We start from the raw sequence: 15,116 nt of genomic DNA on the forward strand, positions 1-15,116 counted from the left end.
TACTAGTAAATTTACTGCCTAAATCAGAAATAAGGAAGGGGAAAGAAATTGAGGTGTAATTTACTTTCAGTAGGTATAAAGTTCTTTCAGTCTCATTCATTATTCAACAAAAATTTATGGGATTGGAAGACATAGAGTTTTATGCAGGGGATATAAGGATGAGCAAGAACCAGTCCCTGCCCTCAAAGTGCCCTAGCCTAGAGAGAGAAACATACATCCTCACAGACATCTCACCTATATACATTTCACACACAAAAGTCCCCACACATAACCACATACACATATATTCACATATGTATACACACATTCACACAATATATGCATGCATGCTCATACACAAATATACATACATGCATACTCACATACATATTCACATATAAACACATATACACCCACAAATACACACTCCCATCCACATGTGTTTGGGAGCTAAAAATGTGGAGGCAGTGAGAAAAAAATCTCAGTGTTAACAGTCCTGTGAGATAGCTATTACAGAGACTCAGTAAGGCTAAGGAAAGAGTCTTAGAGGAGTTGCTAAATGCTAGGGAGTATGGTTTACCAAGACCCAGATTTAAGTTCCAATCTGCCATTATTATCTTTGAAGCAATGACCATGTTATTTAACTCTGTCTCAATTTTCCTTGCTTTTACATCAGGGCTACAATAACACCTGCCTCATTGGGTTGATAGGAGATGATGGGTCAAAACCATTTAGCCCTTAGCCTGGCCTGTAGTAACCACTCGATACATATTCAATTTTTGATGATATCCTTATTGTTTTTTTTTTTTTTAAGATTTTATTTATTTATTTGACAGATAGAGGGAGAGGGAGCACAAGTAGGCAGAGTGGCAGGCAGAGGGAGAGGGAGAAGCAGGCTCTCCGCTGAGCAGGGAGCCGGACGTGGGGATCAATCCCAGGACCCCAGGATCATGACCTGAGCCGAAGTCAGCCGCTTAACTGACTGAGCCACCCAAGTGCCCCTGATGATATCCTTACTGTTATCTGTGAAGTTTATCGTGTAAATTGTGAAGACAGGTCTTCCTTCACCAAGGTGTTAGTGAGAATGTTTTAAACTATTTTTAAGGTGGGTTGAGCCAAAAAATTGTGTACTGTATGAATACATGGCCACTGGTTAAACTTCATTTTTAATGGTTGAAAAATTCAAGGAAGCCAAATTACAATTTACAAATAATACAAACATCTCAATATCATGGTCATTACTGGGAAAATCTGAATCTGTCTAAATGACATCTCCTCTGGTATTATTAAATAATTTCTGTGGCTATAACTTCATGGAAAAAATGTATAAGCTATTATTAACTCCATGATCATCTCACCAAAATATTTTAGGCTTCAGCACCTCATTGATACAATACTAACATCATTTGATATTATTGATTGATATGATGAGTAAGAAATAAAAGTGGCCAATGGACATATGGAAAGGTGTTACACCACTAATACTCAGATAATTGCATATTAGAGGTTATTTTGGGTTATCAGCTTGGCAAAGATTAAGAATATAGGATAATACCTTGGTGCTATTGAGGGTCTGGTGAAATTGGTACTCTCATACATGGTTGGTAGGAGTATACATTAGCACAACCTTTTAGAGGCCAATTTGGGGAAAAAAAGTTCTAACATTAATACAGTCTTTAACCCAGCAATTTCACTTGAATTTTGTTGTAAGGAAATGTAATCCGAAAAATACAAAGATGTTTGCATTTGCATGCTCACTGCATGTTATGATGACAAAAAATTGGAAATGACCTATATGCCTAACAGTAAAGAAATTCTTAAAAAAATTATGGTAGAGCTGTACACTGGGATTCTACGCACCCATTAAAAAGGATTAGATAGGGGTGCTGGGTGGCTCAGTCAGCTAAGCGTCTGCCTTCGGCTCAGGTCATGATCCCAGCGTTCTGGGATCAGGTCCCACATCAGGCCCCTTGCTCAGCAGGGAGTCTTCTTCTCCCTCTCCCTCTGCCTGCCTGTCTGCCTACTTGTGACCCTCTCTCTCTGTCAAAATAAATAAATTAAATTAAAAAAAAAAAGATTAGATAGATCTATTTGTCATGGAAAGATGTCCATGATCCATACTGGATACCATTTTTATATTTAAAAAGTGTATGCATAGAAAAAATATGGTTATATATATCTGTATAAGTCTAACTTTTTAAAAGCAGCTTTATTATGTTTTAATTTATGTACCATAAAATTCCCCATTGTAAGTGTACAATCCAATGATTTTTAGTAAATGTATACAGTTGTGCAATAATCACCACAATCCAGGGGCACCTGGATGGCGCAGTCGGTTGTTAAGCATCCAACTCTTGGTTTCAGCTCAGGTCATGATCTCATTGTCGTGGGATCTGGTGGCCTATGGGCTCCCATCTCCACACTCTGCCCTCAGTGAGGACTCTGCTTGGGATTCTCTCCCTCTCCTTCTGCCCCTCTCCACGCTCATGTGCATGTGCACATGCTTCTCTCAAATAAATAAATCTTTAAAAGAAATCACCACCATCCAGTTTTAGAACTTTCTGGTTACACACCCACCCCCAAAGTTCCTTCATGCTCATAGGCTTAACTTTTCACCGTGTCTAGGATGGGGGTGAAGTTGGGGAGGGGAAAGCGGGAGGAGAGAATGAGAGCCAGCTTTGTACTTTATCATTTCTGTATTATTTGAATTAATTTACAACAAGGATATGCTTGCTCTCTTTTAATTTGAGAAAACAGTAAAGGTTTTTCTATTTTGAAAAGAACAAAAAAAAAAAAAAAGGAAACAGATTTAAACCCTTTTACCCCAATCTACTTCTGATAATTTATTCCAAGGAAATAATCAAATATGTGGAAAAGCATTTGTGAACAAAAGTATTTTCAGTGTTTTATCTAAAACAGAGAAAAGTTCTAAGTAATCTAAATATCTCAAGATGGAAGAAAATAATTACTAATAATACTGGAATATGAAAAGTACAGGATGTAAACCTTTATATGCAGTACAATTTTATCCCTGTAAAAAAAAAAGTTAATGCACAGCCCAAAAATTCTATGTGGAAATACTGTGTGTATAATAAAATCTTACCCATGGTTATCTCTGGATGGTAGACTTATAGTACTTTTTATTCCTTGTGCATTTCTTAATTTTCCATAATGAGTATGTTACCTTAATATCTAGTGCCACCTACATAAATGACAGTAATTAGAATGGGTTATGGTATTGTTTTCACAGGTGTATATATTTTTCAAAACATTAAATGTTTATTTAAAATATGTGCAACTTATTGCATGCCAGTTATACCTCAATAAAACTATTTAAAAGACAAGGGGATCTTGAGAAACAAAATCAGCTAAACTTACTGGAAGAGGGGTTTGTTATGCCATTTTGGGGCTGGAAGGCAAATTGGTTAGGGAGGGTTTTGTGGGTGCTATATAGATAGCAACACAACCTTTGCTCCAGATAACTTCCTTTTTCCTTTCCTTTCCTTTGCTCTTCCTCCCTTCCTTCCTTCCTTCCTTCCTTCCTTCCTTCCTTCCTTCTTTCCTGGGATCTGCCTTCCCATTATATGTCAGGAATGTTGCCAGGTTCTTGGATGCCAAGATGAGCAACAAATCACGGTCCTGAAAGAGCTGTCTTCTGCTGGAGAAGGGGAAGGCAGGTCACCAGCGGCAGATTCCAGCCAACGCCCACATCGCCACACTAGGCAGTCTTCCACTACTGCTGCCCAAGGGGGCCAAAGCCAGGTCAAGAAGTGAAGTTCTTAGTAAATGGTTCAGATGGAGTCACGAAGGGTGGCACCAGGGTTATGACTGTGGAAGTGGATAGGAGAAGGTAGAGGACCCTCAAGAGAGTGTCGCTGTCATCACTTGAGAAGTGGGCTTAAGCAGTATTTATATATTTCTGCCTCTCTTACCTGCACACTTGTACCAACAGCAAGAACTAAAATTGAGCGTTTACTTGCGCAGGCAGCCTGTTAAGGGCCAACATCTATTGCCTCATTCATTCTTCGCCACAACTCCCCCAGGTCTGCATTTCACCATGAAGAAACTAAAGCTCGGAGAGGTTACCCGCCCGAGGTCACAAAGCTGTCAAGCTCTGGCTCCAAAGTTCCCAGCCACAAAACATACTCCCTTCTCACAATACTCTGGGATCGCTTAGAGAGAAAAGTTCCACTTTCGGGCTCCAAACGTCAGCTCAGCTTTCACTCTCTACAAATTTTCCAGATCCAGAACGGAGGCAACATCAGCTAGCACTACCAACAGGGTCGTGCCCACCCGGCAACGCCACCAGAGCGGTGGGCCAAGGATTTGGGGCTTGGAGGGCAAGCCGGGAGCGACCGTCAGGAGCAAAGAGCTCTGGCGCGCGTATCGCACGCCCCTCCGGGCTGCCTACAAGCCCCTCCCGGCCGCCAGCAAGCAGAGCTCAACGCGCGTGCGCAGGGCTAGAGGGGCCGCCCCCGCGCGAGCGCGCGGTGAGCGGGGCGCGCGGCCGAGGGAGCGCGGGCGCGTTGCGGCGTCGGCGTCTGCGCGCGCTCCAGGACGAGGCTGTGTGGGCTGGGGAGCGAGCGAGGCGGCAGTGGCGCCTCAGAGCTGAAGGGACGCGCGGGCCTGGAGCCTCGGGAGCAGACGGCTGCGGGGACACCCTGGGCTCGCGGCCCGAGGCGAGAGAGCTCGGCCTGTCGACTGCCCGGTTCAGGGGCCGCCGCCGCGTCCCTCGCCCGAAGTGGCCGCCGCCCCAGGAGATTCGCCGTGACACGGGCCTAAGCCGCGGCGCTGCGGACGTCCGGACCTCTCGGACCCGTCGGGCCGGGCCGGGTGGGGACTAGCGTCCGGGCAGGTGCCGCCCCCTGAGGGCCGGCCGGGCGCCCAGCGCCCACTGGCGCGGCCCGCGACCCGGGCTCAGCCGAGGGGCAGCCCGTGCAGCCCGCCACCGCACCCCCCCTCGTCCCGAGGGCCGGAGCCCGAGTCGCGCCCCGCCCTCCCCGGGCACGGCCCGGCTGGAGCGGCGGGAGCCGGGAAAGCCCGCGCCCGCCGTCGCCGCCCGCCCGCCCGCCCGCCCGCCCGCCCGCCGGGCTCGCGCGGAGAAGAGGGAGGAGAAACTTTGCCTTTCATTGTTGCTTTTAGTCCTTAAGTGCAGGAACTCTGCCGGGAGGAAAAATGTCCTTCTTCAATTTCCGTAAGATCTTCAAGTTGGGGAGTGACAAGAAGAAGAAGCAATACGAACATGTGAAGAGGGATCTGAACCCCGAGGAGTTTTGGGAAATTATAGGAGAATTGGGGGACGGAGCCTTTGGGAAAGTGTACAAGGTAAGAAGGAGAAAACGGGAAGTTGCACTTGTAAGGTAAAACAGCCACTGGTCTGGGTGGCACGAGGATTTCTTGCTCCCCTTGTCGCCTTCCCGTCTCTTGCCCCTTCTTCTGACTTCGTAAAGGTACATCAGAACTTTATTTAGGTTATCCTCCAAGGAGTAGCTAAGACCATGAGTGTAAGGTTGAACAAAATGGGGCCTGCGTGTAGTTTAGACTGATAGCTAAAGGGAAGCAGGGTTATAGAGTCTCCTCTGTCAAACTTTAAAGGAAATGAGGGTGCTCGTTAATTTAAAGGAGGGGTCTGGTTTTAAAATCAGAAACTCAGTGTGCTTTTCAGTGGATTTATATTCGTCTGCTAGCTGTGTGCATTCATTTATGCGTGCTTGTACTAAAGCGGTTCCCTTTTTAGGGTCCAGGGCATGTATTTGGTTTTATTTATGGCTACTATATAACCAGTCTTCTGGGATGAGAGCAAAGTGATTGCTACTTGCAGGCTATTCTTCAGTTGGTTGCTTGACAACATACTATAAAACGGAATGGAATTTCTGATAGAAATTTTCCAGAAGAAAACCTGCATCTGGTACTAGTTTCTAAATATAATTACAGCAAGCGCTGACTAGAAGTCGCTACTAGTGCTTAAGAAATTAAAAAAAAAACCCCCATATATGCAGACATATTTTTATATATATTTCAGTAGAGTTTTGATGTCTCAACACGAAGGATTAATGTTAACTGTTTATATTTCTTAAGCAGTATATGAATGATGTCATTGGGATGTTTTCATCCTGAAGGGTGAGGTTTTTATGAGACACAGTTCGGGGGAAGGACCCAGAAGGTTGCCTAGAAGTGAAAACATAAATAACTTATGTTTATCCAGGATTTTGCAGTTTTTAAGTCACTTTCACGTAATCCCCCCCCCCCCAAAAAAAAAGCCTGTGAGGTAGGCAGGTCAGTAATATCTGCATTTCACAGATGAGGACACTGAGACTCAGAAAATTTTCAAAGTCACTTAAGTCACAGATTTGAACTCTAGTCTTCCGACCCTGTATTTGCTATCGTTTTTCACTTAATGTCTTTTGGTGGAAATGACAGCATTTTTCTCCTAAGTATCATCACACTTTTGCCTTTGCCCTGCCTCAGATGCATGTCACAGCTCCCAGCCCTCGTTTTTTCACTCCGGATGGAATAGCCACTCCTCTCTGTGTTCTTTCAAAACACATTGTCACATGGCCACCATAGCACTTGTTACATATTGTAGTTAATTATAAAACTAGGACCCTGGATTGTGCTATATGTTTGGGTTCATCTATTGCCTGAGCACATAGTACATCTCTCTCTCTGTTGAATTGAAAGAACGTTTGTTACCTGCAGGTGAATGCTATTGAAGCTATCGTATGCTGTCAAAGTTGGCAAAATAAACTTCATTGTTTGTGTGGAGGGTAGAGTATGGGTTGCAGCAAGAACTTACAGTACAGTGTAAGGTGGGAAGAGCTTTTAGTGCTGTGGGAAGATCACTTTTGGGAGTCAAGAATTGTCTTACTGCTGGCTGTCACAAACCAGCTTTGTGGTCTTGAACAGAACACTTCACTTCTCTGGATCTTCGTTTTCTTAGCTGAAAAATTCTGCATTTCCCTGAACATTTGTTTAGATTCCTTCACTCATTATTGTACTGTGAGTATGCAGTTATTTAAGAAGGGCAAAAATAAATCCTCAGGGCATCTGGAATCCGGTAGTTAGAAGGCAGTAGGTGATTATGGGCACTTTTCATGGTATACATGTTTTATCAAATAGAAACAGTGTAGTATTAAGACCCTGGCTCTGGAGTTGGACTATATCTGGGCTCTCTCAATAGCAGCCTGTGACCTTGGGCAAGTTAATTAACTGTTCATGTCTCACTTTTCTCATCAGTAAGACTTGGTCCTCAGTGTGTGGGAATTGAAGGAATAAATGTAAGGCATGTGGAAAGGGCTCAGCGAGTGGTAGAGATTACTGTTACTCCATTTAGAGCTCAGAAGCAAAATATGGGATGGGACAGGAAAAGGGGCCTACGAAGATAGTAAACCATTTTCTTGTTTTCCCATGGCACAGGCAGGTTGTGGGGATTTCATTTTTTAATGACACTTTCTACAAAATGTAACATATACTTCCTATAGTGAAACATAAATTGAAATTTTTCTGAAAAATAAGAGACTTACTCCATGTAGTTGAACACTATAAAATTGTGTCGAAGGTAATATTTGTGAGCTTGATAATTATTTTAGGGTGATATTTGAAAAGCATGAGTTCTTTGCATTTTACTTTTTCATTTCACTATTCTGTGCTTCCAAGGAATGGGCTCTGAGATTTTTTTTTTTTAAAGAAAATTTAAGGGGCGCCTGGGTGGCTCAGTCGTTAAGCATCTGTCTTCGGCTCAGGTCATGATCCCAGGGTCCTGGGACGGAGCCTCTGCCCGCGTCGGGCTCCCTGCTCGGTGGGGAGCCTGCTTCTCCCTCTCCCTGCCGCTGCCCCTGCTTGTGCTCTCTCTCTGTCAAATAAATAAATAAAATCTTTAAAAAAAAAAAAAGAAAACTTAAAATTTAAGCTTACCTGGCCTGTTTTGCCTTTTTCCTAAAAGTTTTTTTGTTTTCCAAGATCTCTAGAAATTTTAAATATATAGACTTCCTCTTCGTGGAGGAACAAGCTAGCAAATCTTAATATTGTATGTAGTAGTATGCAGTAGAAAACTGTTTCTAAAATTGACTCTAATTTGTTTGTAAAAATTAGTAATTGTTACAAAGATTAAATGGTAAATAGGCAACCATCTCATGTATATATTTAGTTTATTTGAAACATTTTTCTATCATACAGTTACATTCCTTCCACTTGGTTCAGCACTATACACCTCTGTAACAGTTACTTTCTTGCCTGAAAAATCTTCACTGTTTTATTTTCTCTTTTAAATGTAGTATTATTTGACTTATGAACAAAGATATGTAATATCTCTCACGGTTTTTTATGTTTGGGTTTTTGTTGCTTTTAACAAAAAAAGAATGACATATAATCATGTATTGAATAAAAAGTGAATTCCTGACTGTGTGCTGGATGAAAGTGATTCTTCCTATGGCCCTGATGGGCATGTGCCTTTTTAAAAAAAATAGTGAAATATGTATGTGAGGTTCATGTTTATCACCTAGAGCTGTAGTTTATTTCCATTGTTGCATGGAATTCCATTTTATGATTATATCACCATTATTTACCATTGTACTATTAATGGATATATCATTCATTTCCAGTTTTGGGCTGTTATACCCAGTTCTGGTGTATTTATGCATAAGTTTTGCTGAGACTTAACTCAGGAGTAGAATTGCTGGGTTATAGAGTAGTGTAACTTTAATTTCACTAGTGATACCAAACTATCAACGTTCCTACAAGAGGTGTATGAGAATTTCCTTGCTCTGCATCTTTTTTTCAACAAACATTTGGTATTGTCAGAATTTTTAATTTTTGACAATCTTATGTTACGTTTTTCATTATGGTTTTTTTTTTTTTAAGATTTTATTTATTTATTTGAGAGAGAGAGAATGAGAGACAGAGAGCACGAGAAGGAAGAGGGCAGAGGGAGAAGCAGACCCCCTGCTGAGCAGGGAGCCCGATGCGGGACTCGATCCCGGGACTCCAGGATCATGACCTGAGCCGAAGGCAGTTGCTTAACCAACTGAGCCACCCAGGCACCCTTTCATTATGGTTTTAATTCATCTTTCTCTGACTGCTAAGTAATTCTTTTTATCAGTTTTTTTGGTAATGGATTTCCTCTTTTGTGTTCAAGTTTTTTATTCATGTTCCTATTGGATGTCCTTTTCTTGTTTATTTGTAGTGTATTCTGGATTTTAACCATTTACTAAATATATTCTCATTCTGTGACTTGTCTTTTTATTTTCTTTATGGTGTCTCTCTATGAACAGGAAGTTCTTGATTTTAATGTGGTGCAATTTGTCAGTTTCTTCCTTTCAGTTAATACTTTTTGTATTGTGTTTTAAGAAATTATTTCCTAACCTGAGATGAAGATAATGCCTGGTATTATCTTCTAAAGTCTTTATGATTTTGCCTTTAAGTTAGGTTTCTAATCCACCTAGAATAGGTTTTTGTAAATGGTTTGAGGTAAGGGTCTAATTTCATTTTTTTCCTCATCCGAATGCCTGATTATCCCAGAACCCATCATCGGGGGTAAACTTTTTTCTCACTGCGTTACAGGGCCCTGTCTATTATATAACATACCTGTTTTTGTGATCTTGATTTCTTTTTTCCATTGATGTGTTTCTGTTCCTGTACCATTTTTTTAACTGTCTTAATTAGGAAAGCCTTAAAATAAATCTCTGCTAGAGTACAGCTTCCCCATGTTCTTCATTAACAGTATCTAGTATATCCTTGGCTCATTGTGCTTGCGTGTACATTGTAGAATTGGCTTAAGTTCCACAAAACCCTGCTGTGTTTTTTTGGAGGGATTTTATTAAATTTATAAATCCGTTTTGAAAAAATTAACACCTCTGATACTGAGTCTTCCTATTTATGCATATGTTTTACCTCTAGGCCTTTTTTAGTATTTCTCAATAATGGATTATAATTTTTCTCCCTAGAAGTCTTGGGAGTTCAAACTGCTTCTAGAGTGTCTTTTTTTTTTTTTAATTTTTTTTGAAGATTTTATTTATTTATTTGACAGAGAGAGACACAGTGAGAGAGGGAACACAAGCAGGGGGAGTGGGAGAGGGAGAAGCAGGCTTCCCGCGGAGCAGGGAACCTGATGCTGGGCTCGATCCCAGGATGCTGGGATCATGACCTGAGCTGAAGGCAGACGCTTAACGACTGAGCCACCCAGGAGCCCCCCCCCTTTTTTTTAAGATTTATTTATTTGGGGGGGGGCGGAGAGAGAGAAAGAGGACAAGAGACAGAGCATGAGTACGGGGAGGGGCAGAGGGAGAGGGAGAGAATCTCAAGTAGACTCCCCACTGAGCACAGAGCCTGACATAGCCCCAACTCACAGCACTGAGATACGACCTGAGCTGAAATCAAGAGTCAGACACAACCTACCGAGCCACCCAGGCACTTCAAGAGTGTCTTAAATGCTTTGTGTTTCCTGTTGGAGTTTCCAACTTGTTTTGGTTGTATACAGTTTTCAGTAAGTCTTCTGAGAAAGGATCCATGGAAGGTACATTGCCTGTCTGAATATATCTTTATTATAATGTCATATTTGATGTATAGTTTGGTTATAGAATTCTAGTTCAAAGATAAGTTTTTCTGGGGCGCCTGGGTGGCTCAGTCGGTTAAGCGTCTGCCTTTGGCTCAGGTCATGATCTCAGGGTCCTGGAGTCGAACCCCACATCGGGCTTCCTGCTCAGTGGAGAGTCTGCTTCTCCCTCTCCCTCTGACCCTCCTCCCTGCTTGTACATTCGTGCTCTCTCTCTGTCTCAAATAAATAAAATATTTAAAAAATAAGTTTTTTTGTGAATTTTATAGACTTTTCCCATTCATTGCCTTTTATCTTCAAGTGTTGCTATTAAGAGTCCCATGCCGGGAGCCTGGGTGGCTCAGTCAGTTAAGCGTCTGCCTTCAGCTCAGGTCATGATCCTGGGGTCCTGGGATTGAGTCCGGCATCGGGCTCCCTGCTCAGTGGGGAGCCTGCTTCTCCCTCGTCCTCTGCCCCTCCCCCTGCTTGTGCTCTCTCTCTCTCTCTCTCTCTTTCTGACAAAGAAATAAATAAAATGGTAAGTAAAAAAAAGCCCCATGCCATTTTGTTTTGTGATTCTTTGTGATCTTTTTCTTTTCATAGCTTTTAAGATTTCTTTTAATCCCCTCCCTTTTCATGGTGATGAACTTTGATACAAGTTTTCCCTGTGCTTTTCATTTTGCTGGCCTCTTGGTTAGTCCTTTCAATCCCCAAACCGGTATCCTTTGGTTCTGTGACATTTTTATGTATTATTTATTTGGACCAACCCCCTAGGCAGTTGTTCTTGCTGTGGCCTCAGGATTTCCCATGTTTCTAAATTCAGTGGATACTTACACCATACTTATATTCTCAGGAGCATTTGATACATTTGACCAATCCTTTTCTTTAAAAAGCTCATCTTTTAGTTTTTAGATCACCACACTCTTGATATTTTTCCCATTTCTGTGTCCACTCCTCACACTTTTGCTGGCTTTTCTTCCTTTTTTGACTTTTAAGTGTTGGATTCCACAGGACTTGGGTGTAGGCCCTGTTTTCTTTTTCTTTTCCAATAAGAGTCCATCTTCTCCCATGGCTTCAATTACAGTCTAAATGCAATTTATGTCTCTACTCCAAGACCTCCCTTTTGAATTCCAGACGCATGCATCTAAATATCTATTAGAGATTTCCACTTGGATATCTCACAGTTTTCTTAAACAACAAGTCCAAAACACGAACTAATTGATCTCTTGATGTCAGCCTCATATTTGCTTCTCTTACGTTCTTCATTCAGTAATTGACATCTCTGTCTACCAGTTACATAGGCCAGAGACCTGGAGGTCATTCTTAACACCTTCTGCTTCCTTACCCACAAAACCCAGTGTAATTACCAAGGCCTGTTAATTCTACCTATTAAATATTTCTTCACTGTCGCAATACTAGTCAAAATTGCCATTACCTCTTACCTAGACTACTACAAGTTATTGGTGCGTTTTGAGCTTCATATAAATGTAATCATATATGTGTTCTTTTGTGTCTACCTTCTTTTGCTCAACAGTTTCATTTCTTCTGTATAGATACCCAGTTATCCTGGCACCATTTACTGAAAAGACCATCCTTTCCTTACTGCTTTTGCAGTGCCTCCATCATATATCAAATGTTCATATACATGGTATATATTATTTCTATAGGACAGATTCCTAAAAGTAGAATTGTTAGGACAAAATAAAGATCATTTATTAATGCGTACTGTGAAATTACCCTGGAAAGGTTGTGCAAATTTATTTTTCAATTTTTAATTATACAAATAATTAAAGAATATTTATTGTAAAAATTAACTTACTAGAAATAAAGTTAGTCTTCTTGACCATTACTCCAATTACTTTTCCTTCTTTTATATCCGTAGTTGTACCTATTATTATCAGTTTTATGTATATGTTTCCAGATTATTTTTATATATACTTTTATATCTGTACATGAGTTCTACCTGTTAAGACAACCCAACAGTGGTCTATATCTGTGCCTTTGTTCCTTAACCTGAATTCAGTGTTAGTTTTTTTCTTTTTTTTAAGATTTTTAAAATTTTATTATTTATTTGAGAGAGAGAGAATGAAAGACAGAGAGCATGAGAGGGAGGAGGGTCAGAGGGAGAAGCAGACTCCCCGCTGAGCAGGGAGCCCGATGCGGGACTCGATCCCGGGACTCCAGGATCATGACCTGAGCCGAAGGCAGTCGCTTAACCAACTGAGCCACTCAGGCGCCCCTCAGTGTTAGTTCTTATCCTTTAAAAAAAGGTATTTGCTTTTTCAATGGGCAAAAGTATCAGTTTATTTCATTTTATTTTATTTTATTTTATTTTTTTAAAGATTTTATTTATTTGTCTGAGACAGAGAGAATGAGAGAGACAGAGAGCACACGAGAGGGGGGAGGGTCAGAGGGAGAAGCAGGCTCCCTGCCGAGCAGGGAGCCCGATGCGGGACTCGATCCCAGGACTCCAGGATCATGACCTGAGCCGAAGGCAGTTGCTTAACCAACTGAGCCACCTAGGCACCCAGTTTATTTCATTTTACATTTCTTTGATTTCTAGAGAGATTACACATTTTAAAAAATAATCTAATTATCCATATTCTAATAGAGTGTTTTCTTGTTGATTTGAGCATACTTTATTATTATGTTTTTAAAGGTTTATTTATTTGAGAGAGGGAGGAGCACTTGTGGGGGGAGAGGCAGAGGGAGAGGGACAAGCAGACTTCCCACTGAGCAGGGAGCCTGACTTGGGGGCTTGATTCCAGGACCCCGGGATCATGACTTGAGCTGAAAGCAGACACTTAACCGACTGAGCCACCCAGGCACCCCTGAAAGTACTTTTTATGTACTGTGGAAATGAACACTTTATCATAGATGCTGCAGTTAGTTTATAGTTACCTTATTAGTTTATGTTGTTTTTCTGATAAAAAGACATACAGTATTCTTTATTCTGCAAAATCTGTCAATGAGTTACTTTGTTGTTGTTTTTTCTTTGCTTTCATGCTTAGATAAACCTTCCCTACCCAGAAATTAGTTAAATATTTATACATTCTTTTTGACTTTTTAATAGTTCAGTTATAAGGAATTCTAATTCATCTGGAATTTAATTTTCTGTTTGGATTGATATGAGGCTTTATTTCTACCCAAAAAACCAAAATGTATAGTTTATCATTTCCAGAAATTTAAATGCTATTGTTTTGAAAATAGAGCAAAGTATAAAGAATATATAAAAATAATTTTACCATGTAGATAACTTTGTTAGCAGTTTTTTATTTTTTATTTTATTTTATTTTTTAAAAGATTTTATTTATTGATTTGACAGAGAGAGAGAGCACAAGCAGGGGGAGCTGCAGGCAGAGGCAGAGGGAGGGGGAGAAGCAGCTCCCTGCTGAGCAGAGAGCCCAGCGTGGGGCTCGATCCCGGGACTCTGGGATCATGACCTGAGCCAAAGGCAGCCACTTAACCGACTGAGCCACCTGGGTGCCCTTGTTAGCAGTTTTTAAAAAAACTCAAGGGGATATTAATATGGTTAGGTATTTGAGCAGTACAAAAATGATAAGATTAAAAAATGAAAGTCTTCCCCACCAGTTCTTTTTCCCAAATGGGAAAGAATTCTTGTTTAAATAGGTTTGTTACTAGTAGTTATATTAATATAATTCTGAAACTACCTTTGTATATATAGTATAGGATGGAGCAAATGAGATGATATATTGATGTTTTAGAAACTAGGGTTGAAGTTCTGGGAGAAAGGAGTTAGAAAGTTGGAATAGGGAAAAGATGAGAAAGAACTCTGTGATGTTGATTTTTGAATTAGCAGTTTCAGTTATTCAGATAGTAAATACACACACACACACATTTCCATTCTCTCTGAAATGGCCTACAAATAATTATACTATCACTAGTATTCCCAGTTCTTGGCTTCTAAATCCCATTCCCCACTAAAAAGAACCAGAGCTCATTGAAATGGCTCATCCAGGTCTAGGGTAGGAAAGTACAGAAATGATAAAATTGAAAAGTGAAAGCCTTTCAATAGTCCTTTTTTTCCCAAAAGAGTCTGGAATATGCCAGAAAGCAAGGACATGCTCAAAAACTAATGGGGACAGGCCAAAGATTAAGGATAGTTTGAACAAAAGTATCAGTGACAAAATAGTAACTTAATAGAAGAATGGTAGTTAATACATATAGATTGATAAAATTAGAAAAACCACTATTTTGCAACCATACGATAATAATTCAGGCAAAGATTATTGATAGATGCTAAGATCATTGTGTGAAAAGTTTCGGAGGAACAGGATTTATTTACATGGTTTGAAAGTATCACCCTATAAGGGTACTTTTTACAGTAGAGAGGTCTGGTGGGTACTGTCTTAAGTGATCAAATAAGGTTAATCACCAGTAATAGGATGAACTGTCATTATGTGTTTTCTGATGTAATTCGATGGGAAATATATAATCACCTAATGTAGTATTCTTGTCAAAAATAGTTAACTTGAATCTAATATAAAGATAAATCCAGATAATGGGACATTCTATAGATAAATGTTTTGGGCTTTTAAATAAGCAGTAGGGGTGCCTGGGTGGATCAGTTGGTTAAGTGCTTGGCTTC

At 40.6% G+C, this 15,116-nt stretch overlaps 1 protein-coding gene across 2 annotated transcripts in view; it reads left to right on the forward strand.

Annotated features, from left to right (window-relative positions):
• Positions 1–5,049: 5,049 nt before the first annotated feature.
• SLK (STE20 like kinase) overlaps positions 5,050–15,116 on the forward strand; it is a 59,539-nt gene continuing 49,472 nt past the window's right edge. For both annotated transcript variants that reach the window (XM_035028605.1, XM_035028604.1), the window contains exon 1: positions 5,050–5,304. In XM_035028605.1, the coding sequence (XP_034884496.1) occupies positions 5,155–5,304 (150 nt within the window). In that variant the 5' untranslated portion in view covers positions 5,050–5,154. The remainder of the gene's footprint in view (positions 5,305–15,116) is intronic.

This window comes from Mirounga leonina, unplaced genomic scaffold, assembly GCF_011800145.1.
Source record: "Mirounga leonina isolate KUSES-001 unplaced genomic scaffold, KU_Mleo_1.0 Mir_114, whole genome shotgun sequence".
In the NCBI taxonomy this organism is placed as follows: Eukaryota; Metazoa; Chordata; class Mammalia; order Carnivora; family Phocidae; genus Mirounga; species Mirounga leonina.